Raw genomic sequence first — 9,484 nt, forward strand, 5'->3', positions numbered from 1 at the left:
AACGGTCATCATTTTTTAATAGAGCAGAAAAGTGAGCATGTAAACCATTTTTTACACTGTTCTCGGTTTTCAAAACGGTACAAATTACGTCTTTTGTTTCAGTAAGATGTACATCACTTACAGTCAAAGAAAGAAGTGTCCACTGAAACGGCTATTTACATTTTGTACATTTAAATTAAGTTACTCTGTTCCACGTTTCACCAGTTTCAGCCACTCGTACAGCAGTTAAGATACAACATTTTTGTGCACACTTAGTAGAAGCTGTAAACTACAACTAAACTTAACGAACTAAACTGTGGAAGACCACTGAGTCAGGGAACAATATTGATTGTAGAGACATAAAGTAAGTGCTGTCTATTTAACCGTATTTATACTTCCTTTAAAGGAACACATGTTAAAGATCAGAGCGATTCTCACTGTTAGAGGCACCTGCTATGCATGACGAAGGGTTTATCCAAATTCAGATAATATATACAACTGATACTAAGAAGAGGTAAAAAGAATGGCTTCATAATGGGGTTTTACGGAAGCCCCGAGGGAAAGTGAAGATTTCTTTTTCTGGTGATCCATTTTTTAAGTGTGATCTAAATTGTTTTCTCTTCTGCGTTTATTACTTGAGAACTGGTGGAAAAAAAATGTTTTGCTGGCATTATTTTTCTCAGTTCCTTAATTATTTTTTTCCCATCTGTGAAAACAATTAATTTCTTTTCCAAGATAAATTAGTTTTTCATTTGTGAAACGGATTTTTTTTTCACATATGTGCGTGACATTTTTTTTGCATGCGCAAAAAAACATTCATGTGTCAAAACCACAAGGAAAAAAAATATTTTCAAGAGAAAAAAAATACTTTTCATGTGTGAAACCAACTGGGAGGGGGGAAAAAATCCAGGAGGCAAACTTTTTTTTTTTATGTGTAAAACTGAGTGCAAACATTTTTTAACATGGTTTCCCACATTATTTTTATTTTTTTTATGGAAAGATGGGAAAAAAAGATTCTTAAGTTTTCTTAAGTCATACTCACAGGAGAGAAAACAATTTCTTCACTTGCTCACAGGGCTTCCATGGATTATTGAGCGTGATGTATAAAAAAAATATATTTTCTACGACAGCATAACCTCACAGTTCCCTGTGAAGCTTTTTTTCGCCTCAGTGCTTTTTCTGAAGGCATTTTACAAATGGCGCGGGTACATGAGCAAATCATAACAGTGTAAGTGAATAATGGCACACGTAGCAGCTGATGATGAATGCAAACAGCCACTTGAAGAGAACAACAACAACATGTTTGGTGTGTAATACGCTGAAAGGAAGAAAATTATGAGGTAGATGGCTGACGGTGAATGAGTGCAATAGAAAGACTTCTTTGTTATTCCTTCTTAAATCTAAATTAATGGAAAAAAAGCAGATTTAGATTCAACAATGATAAGATTGTTGGGGTAGTCTCACATGTAGTGGGTACAAAAATCTTGAAGGTGGCTCCTCCGATTAATGTGTTCTTCAAAAATGTGTTTCCTCAATTTCACAGCAAGAGGCTTTTCTTAATAGTGAGCACGGTATTGCAACGCATGGGGTACAATTGAACAAAAATAGCTACTGCAGCATAAGGAGAACCAGCTGACAGAGAAGTCTAGTCTAGAGAAGGTTTGTGTTTTTTTGGACAACAGACTAACAATCCCACATGACTGTACTTGGCTAATTTGAAAGCTCTACATGGGACTGAGGAAGTACGATTTACATATGCAGGACATCAGTCATCAGGTTAGTTTTTTTTTGTTTTTTTTTACAATGTGCAGGTGTTCAACCGAATACACTTATCAAACGTCTTACACTTGGGAGTATTTACAATTTTCACATTTATAAATATTGTGCATTAGTTAGTAACAGCAGTCCTGAGATGCACGTCACCATCTCATCTGTGAGAGTCCACGCTCTCGACCCTACGACGAGACTCATGATGGCTTCCTCGAGATTTAAAAAAACAAAAAAAAAACAACAAATCAGTCCCTCAACTCCTCAACAGCTCTTTTCACGATTCAGTTTCTTTTCTATAAAAAAGGACCAGACAAAAAAAAAAGAGAGAGAGAGAGAGAGAGATCATCCAGACTGACGATGATCGAGGAGAAAAGGACCTGGACCAAAACTCTGACCAGATACATCTTGGATCCCTCAGCTGAGGAGGAGGTCCACACTAAAGCACTTTAAAAAGAGCACAAGGGATGAAGGGAAACTGCAGAAGTGACGTTGAGGGATCAAGGCAGGGTTTTGTTTCCGTGGTGGTTGTAGATTGGCAGCTTGGCTAGTTCTGCTTGTTTCCGTACATGAGGGGAATGATGTAGACAGAGATGTCATCGCCAGAGCCTAATCTGTCGTTTGATATCCTCCAGCCTCGATCCTTCAGCACCCCTCGTGCTCTCATTACCAGGTCTTGCGCTGCCATTGTGTACCTGAAATAATAAAATAGATAAGCGATTAAAGCGTAGTCATATAGTCACATCTGATAATAATCACGCAGTATTTGACTAAGCAGGTTGATTAAAAAAAAAAGAAGCGCAATAAAATTGGAGAATGTTACGGTGATCTTTCAGAAATAAGCAAACAAGAGAAGAAGAGTCAGAGCACGCAGTTAATAGCCTTACAAGCCTTTCCTCGACATCAGAGAGACGACTTATCTAAATGTTTGGAAATTTGCATAATTACAACAAGATAACAACGCTCATCCTCCTACAAATAAAGACGGGGGTTAGAGAAAGTTCGGGCCCGATGGTAACTGCAGCTGTGCGGTGATGAGAGAGACATGCCTGTGCTGGTCGTCTGGGTCGCAGTTTGCCAGGAAACAGGTGACTGCCTCGGCTACTTCCTGGTTAGAGAGGACGTCCCACAGACCGTCTGTCCCAAGCACCAGAACATCATCGGCTCCATGCTCGCACTGCGCCAGTGGGTAGACTTTGACCTGAAGGGGAACGGGAAATGAAACAGGACAAGGTTGAGAGATGGATGGTTTCGAGGAATTATTTGGACCGGGTGTATGAACTTCCTTTGAAGATGTCACATAATAGGCTATGGCTGCATTCATACATTGTCGGAAGAAAAGGAAAAACATCCCTTATTTGACCTGTGTTCATATCAGATTATTCCAAGGTGCTTATCTCTTAGCCAAACTAGACAAAGAGCCATAATAGCCTGAGCCTGAGCTTGTGTTATGCATTTGTAGCAGCCACAAAAAGTGTATAGCTCCTTTAAAATTAGTTGAATTAATTGTATTGGTGTCCAAACTGTATTTTAATTTGGTGTAACTGCCAGCGATGCTGCCGCCATTCTGCCAGCAGTTTTCTCGACATGTCTGTAGTTGTTTTCGCCAAGTGGGAGAAATCGTTGGTTTTAAAAATTCCCAATATGTCCAACTTGGAATTAGAAGAGGCCGACTTGAACATTTTTCCCACTCGGCTTACCAACTGTTCCTGTTGCTGATTTCATCCACAGTTAGTTTGAATCTGTGAGCAGCTCTTCCATCTCCCTGGAGCAATGTATTTACATCAACAGCACATTTATAGATGAAGCGACTTTTAGTAATCATCGACTGTGTTGTTTTTCTTTTATTCTAGAGTGAACACACCAGAATTAGCATGGAATCGGGGAACCCAGTCGCCAGAATAAAATGTCCGCAGCTCTTTATGCTAGACACGCACGTTAGTGTGACACCACTGGATATCTTTACAGAGTCCTTGGGAGGATTTATTTATTTATATATCATCATTTGGAATCACCCTTTTATTTTCTTGGATCATCATCCTCAATATATATTTTTTCTACAAGCTATTGCAGGAAAAAGGTGTTACTGTGGCAACTCTTGTGTGGCACAACCTCTCAAATTACTACCCTCGAACAAAATCGTACTATGAAATAGAGAAATACATCCAGTGGCCTTGGACTTGGAAAAAGAATACAAGAAATGCAATAGTTTGGTTGCTTCAAGTAATTACTTTGCTACTGTGGAGGAGTCGCCTATTCACAGCAGACACGCCAAATGACTGCAGAGGCTACTAAGAAAAGAGCACAGCATGACCACAGCTGCTGTGGAAGCGGTTGTAATGGAATCAGAATGACCTCTACGCTGGATCATGAGCCTTCATGTTGTGGTAAACCTTGTGATTTAACTCAAGCTTTGCAAAAAGAAGGAGAAGGACTGAGGCTATCAATACGTGAAAGAGACGACAGTTCCCAGAATCGATTTCAAAATAGGGATTTTCAACATCTGTGAAAGAGGGGTGATGACCAGAGCATTCGCTTGCTGACCCGACGCCCATGTCTGAACTCACGATGAGTATCATCTGATGACTCCAAGCGTCAAAGTTTTTTTTCTAAGACTTTTTGTCATAACCTGAGAGAGTTATTCTTACTTCGCAGGAATTGTTTTTCACAATCCCTGCAGGGCGCTCTCCCACACAGATGATCTCTTTATAGTAATTGTCTACTTTTCACTGCACTTAAACATCCAGCGGGACCTCTAATGCTCAGGTTTGACATGTCTTATATACCAACAATGTGTTTACACTCAGTTGCGACTACAAGGCTCTCAGAGGGGAAAAAAAACTCTGAAAAGAAATACAACATCAAAAGGGAAGTTGAACTATGACTGAACTCGGAGGGCAATGAATTAAAGATCAAGAGAATTCATGGTCTTCGTGTCTACTGCAATCATGTGCAGTAGACACTGGGAAGGGAAGGAGTCATTTGAGAGCAGCGGCCGGTGGGGAATGTTAATGTGCACGCTGACCACGTAGTTCACAGCGTGGGACTGTTAATGGCTAAAGGCGTTTTACATCGTTACTTCTGCGCTCTGCTTCTACCAGGAGGCCGGGGTTACGAGGTAAAATAAAAGGAAAGATCCACCATAAAATACTGTAACACTCTTAACGCACTGCTACAAATGATGTGAGATGCATTCCCATTATTCTGTTCTGTATTTGTCATCATGCTCAGATGTGCTGATGTGTTGTTCTGTGTGGTGTGTTCATCCTTTAATTGTAATAGTTCATATCCCTCATCCAGAATATACTGTGTGTATGGTTTAATTCAAAAGGCAGAAATGTAGGAATCACTTATTAATGGAAGTGACAGTAGGTAAGTAAACACAAGCAAATACCCAAACTTTTATTACGAGTATAACCACTCTTAGTTAAAGTACGTATATAGAATAATGGGGATTTGTCTGTACACACTGTGATTGAGGACAACATTCAAAGTTGAGCCTACCTCCGGGCAGCAGGACAGGAAGGGCTTAATGTAGATGTTGGAGTCGTGCACTTTGAGATTGTGATCCCCAAGACCTCGGGTGACTCCGATGGTCGCCAACACACGAGCCTGCAAAGGATCAGAGACGTGTGAGGAAGCAGAAGCTCCATGTGAGTCAAACAAAGGAAACGCCAACTTTAAGGTTCAGCTTCTCCAACGGAGAATATTTAATATTTCTTTACTGAACAGAAAGACAAAAGAGGAAGTCTTATGGGGAAATTCCAATGTTTTTAAACCTGGGTGCTATATTATTACGTGTTTGGGTGTGTAAATGATTCAGACAGCAGCAGATCACTTCAACTGGCAGCCGCAACACAGCTGCAATGTAATCCTTTGGGGCAACTCCGGTCGTCAAAGTTAGGCCCATTAAAAGTGCTTTTCTTGTTTTCAGGTTGTTATTCTAAGTGTCTGACAACATTATGAAAACGATTCCTACGGAGATAGACCTTTTTGGTAAATAATATAAAATCCTTTTTGGAACCAGAGACACAAGTCTTGATCGAGGAGAAGTCTCGCTCTGAAATCTTGTTGGTACGGTTGTTGCCGCATCTAGGTTTTCAAAATCAGTTAAGCGGACTTTGGAAATAAATTCTAGCTAGCAGTTCCTTGAGGCAAACTCAAAACTCCTCTCTCCAACTCTAAGTAATGTTTTTCCACCATCATCCCTCAGCAACAACTCGCCTCTTGCATAATTTCAGAGCGAACTTCTTGGTGAGTGAGACTTGTGTTTCTGGCTACAGAAAAAATGTGTCTTATTCATTTACAAAAGGTGTTTCTCTGCAGAAATAGTTTCCGTAATGTTGTTAGACACCTAAGATAACAACCTCAGCCTGTCAGTGCCAAAAACAAGCCCTTTTAGTGGACATAACTTTGACAGTCAGAGTTGCCCCAAAGGATTTCATTGCAGCCATTATAGCTGCCAGCTGAGGCGATCTGCTGTTCTAATTCCAAAACCTTTGGTATTTTTGGTAAATATTAATAATTTACACACAAAAACATCTATATAATATATACACCAAAGTGATTTCTGAGCTGTGGGCCTCATCACTACAACAAATTCAGACAGGGCAACATTTGGAGATAAACATTTAGGTGACTACACCTGGAATGCACAAGAAAACTGTGTCCGCACAACTATAGTTTGGCAAATACAGAGAGTTTAAGTCGAACGAGGAAATTGATCTTTAAGGAAGGAATTTTGTTCATAATTTTACAGTTCGCCCTCATTGTCTTTTCCAAGTAAGTCTAGCTAACCTGGGGGTTCATTTAAAACTCATCTGCTCACTTGACTGCTTGTGTTTGTTGTCCTGTCTCACCCCCTTTAGTGATGTCACTACGCTTCAATATCTTAGCAATTAGCTAAAAAAAAACAACCTACACACTAGATCTTTATAGTTGGAATATGTAAGATTTTTAATTTTAGTACACATTCAAAAACTAAACTTATGACGATGAAAGCTGAAGAAATAGAAAACGGTACACGTCTGTGTATTGTGTTGCAGGGATATCTACTGGAGCACTGTCGCATGCTAACCAGCTAGCTTGCTCCTAGCCACTCTGTGCCTCAAGAGGTGATAGTCCGATAGTAAACAACACCAACATTTCGGTGCTTCGAGCTCCCAGCCTGGGCAGGGTCAGCTAATAGTAGTGTTAGCGCCACGGCTAGCTGTGCTAATGAGCAAAAAAGCCGCTACAGGTAGCAGCAGTTAGCGGTTACTCTGGTAATATGCTGCTCCCTAATTGTTTGCAGCATGAATTTGACAGATGGGCAATTCTTACATCTTGCACCTTTGAGCCAAGAGAAGCAGAATTGAGGAAACAAGCCGATATGTTGAGTAGGCTTTGATAAGTAGCTAAAGAACATTTTGACAGCTGTGTCGGTTCCTGTTCCTGAGCACATAATTTGGGCCCAAACTGCTCTAATGAGCTACAAGTGTGTAAATGTGAAGCAGGATATTTTTGACAAAGAGCATATATATACTCCTCGCTGTGAATCCTCCCCGGATGAAGTCAAGACTTAGCTCATTAAAATACTCTATGACTTCAGTGAACTTTCTGTAAGCCTATTGCATTCATCCCTGATAACTGTGAAGAACAACCTGCATGACACATCCCTGGCCACATTTCACTGACAGATACAGGCTACTCCCAGTGGGAACCTTTATCTGGATGGATGAGCAGCATTTAAGGAAATAAACACAAGCTCATCGTCAGCATCTTCCAGTGCTGTGAGTGCCTAATGATAGTTCCCCGAGCCCCAGGTGCCTTCAAACTCATTTGTAAGATGTACAAAACTCTTTTTGACTCCTACCGTCTGCACAGATCGCCACCAACGCTTCTAAAAATGGCTGCTGGCACAGGACCGGGGAACTGGGCTAATTGAATCTACTGTACAGCGTATGAGACACGACGGCACATAGGAGAGGGCGAGTGAGGCCTGGTAGGAAGGAGCATGGATCAGTATGCAGCACAAGAGAGAAGACAGAGAGGTGTAGAGAAAGGAAAGCGTTTCAAAGTGGCGGCAAAAGCTCCTCCGGCGGAGAAGAGGAAACATCCTGGGATTAATTGTTGAGCGTTGGGGCCCAGCAGGCTGCGCACCGGTCTTTGAAGTGCTCTGGCGTTCCTCTCCCTCGCACAAAGCCCCCCTCGCTCTATCTAGCCATCCATCTCCACGCCTCACTTCAAAGGGAGAGGACGCGACGTGGGCACGGCCAACTGTGCGAGGGGTAAACCGAATGTGGTTGCAGGCGGAGAGCACGGTGAGGTGGCATCTGCCCCAGTCATCAGTCAGACATAAATCTACTGCCTGTCTGTGTTACATAGACGACTGAATAAGGCCACGGTGAGAACATATTCACGTCTATTATGTTTCCTATCTGACCTTTCCAATGCAACAAGGACAAGGTGCCGAACACTACCACATGCACGGCATCACGGAAGGGAAGGGAAATGTCATGAGCAGTGTGCTGAATTTTTGACCTTTCCTCGTGTCGGCACTCTGACAAAATTCAGCTGCACATCGGTGTTTAAGCCACGTTGTATTGCAATTAACATAAGTTGCTTTTTAGACAGTTCTCATTCATCTTTCATCACGTTTTTTCATCTCTGGTGGGAACTCCACCTTCGACCTAGGGCTGTGTCAGTGCTACGTTTTACCTGCTGAGGGACATAAAAGCAGAATCCATTAGAGCAGAGATGTTTTGGTGCATGATTGTTGGAAAAGTGGCCAGGAATGCTTTCCACTAGCTGGCTCCTCCACACAGTGACAAGGGGAGGATGGGGGGGCTGACTAATGGTGCCCTGGCGAGCTTTGATTACAGGCGAGGCGCACAAGGCCGTGGGAGTAACTCTGTCAGCAAGTGGCCGCCGAGCACTTCTTACCTTCTTCCCTTCGCCGTAGATCAGGGGAAACTTCAGGTCATCGTCCTCAATGGTTTTATACGCCCTGCACAGAGGAGAGAGGACACTTTAATGGCTTTTTGGTTTATGGCAGGCAGCGAACACGTGCCCTGGAGATACATTGCCTCCGCGCCCCCCGCAGGCCATGCTGCCGAGGTGGTTGGCACAGAGAGAAAGAGTATGCTGGGAGGGAAAAAGAGAGACGGTGAGGAAAAAAAAAAAATCCACCCAGACACCACAAAGAGAACGACACACATCCTTAGCACATTTCTCTTCTTTTTTTCTCTCCGTCTGTTCTTTTAAAAATGTCTCTAGTGACAAAGACTTCAACGTCTATGGACGTCTCTTGGACTGCTGTTGGTTTTCCGTGACTGCCTGCTGCAGTTGTGTGCGTGCATGCTTGCATGTATACATGTGAAAGCCTGGACGTAAAGCAGCTGAATGATGCAAGAGTATCCACGTTTACGTTCCCCTGCTCTCAGAGCAGTGTTTAAAATTCCCCAACTAATGAATAATTTACCATCGTCAGACTGGGACCAGACAAATCTGCAGTACAAGGAAAGGCTCTACTACTGGATGTATTCATGTCAGGTCTTAAACACTTTTCACCTCTACGACGAGAAGACCCATGAACAGTTTTACTTCAGATGGACAGCTGTGTCACTATACAGTGTCATAAACATTACAAATTTGAGCCAATTTCCAGCAGGGCTGCCAGGACAAAGTTTTCCATTCACAACTCACACCAGGTGCTGCGAATAGAAAGATCTGGCTCTGTTTGAAGTCAGAGTCCTTA

At 42.2% G+C, this 9,484-nt stretch overlaps 1 protein-coding gene across 1 annotated transcript in view; it reads right to left on the reverse strand.

Annotated features, from left to right (window-relative positions):
- ppm1h (protein phosphatase, Mg2+/Mn2+ dependent, 1H) overlaps positions 1-9,484 on the reverse strand; it is a 33,841-nt gene continuing 24,357 nt past the window's right edge. Inside the window, exons 7-10 of the mRNA XM_084364100.1 lie at positions 8,671-8,734; positions 5,251-5,358; positions 2,796-2,947; positions 1-2,441 (exon numbers count right to left, since the gene is read on the reverse strand). Coding sequence (XP_084220226.1) covers positions 2,294-2,441; positions 2,796-2,947; positions 5,251-5,358; positions 8,671-8,734 — 472 coding nt within the window. The 3' untranslated portion in view covers positions 1-2,293. The remainder of the gene's footprint in view (positions 2,442-2,795; positions 2,948-5,250; positions 5,359-8,670; positions 8,735-9,484) is intronic.

The sequence above is a fragment of the Pagrus pagrus genome (assembly GCF_965226575.1).
Source record: "Pagrus pagrus genome assembly, chromosome: 10".
NCBI classification, from domain to species: domain Eukaryota; kingdom Metazoa; phylum Chordata; class Actinopteri; order Spariformes; family Sparidae; genus Pagrus; species Pagrus pagrus.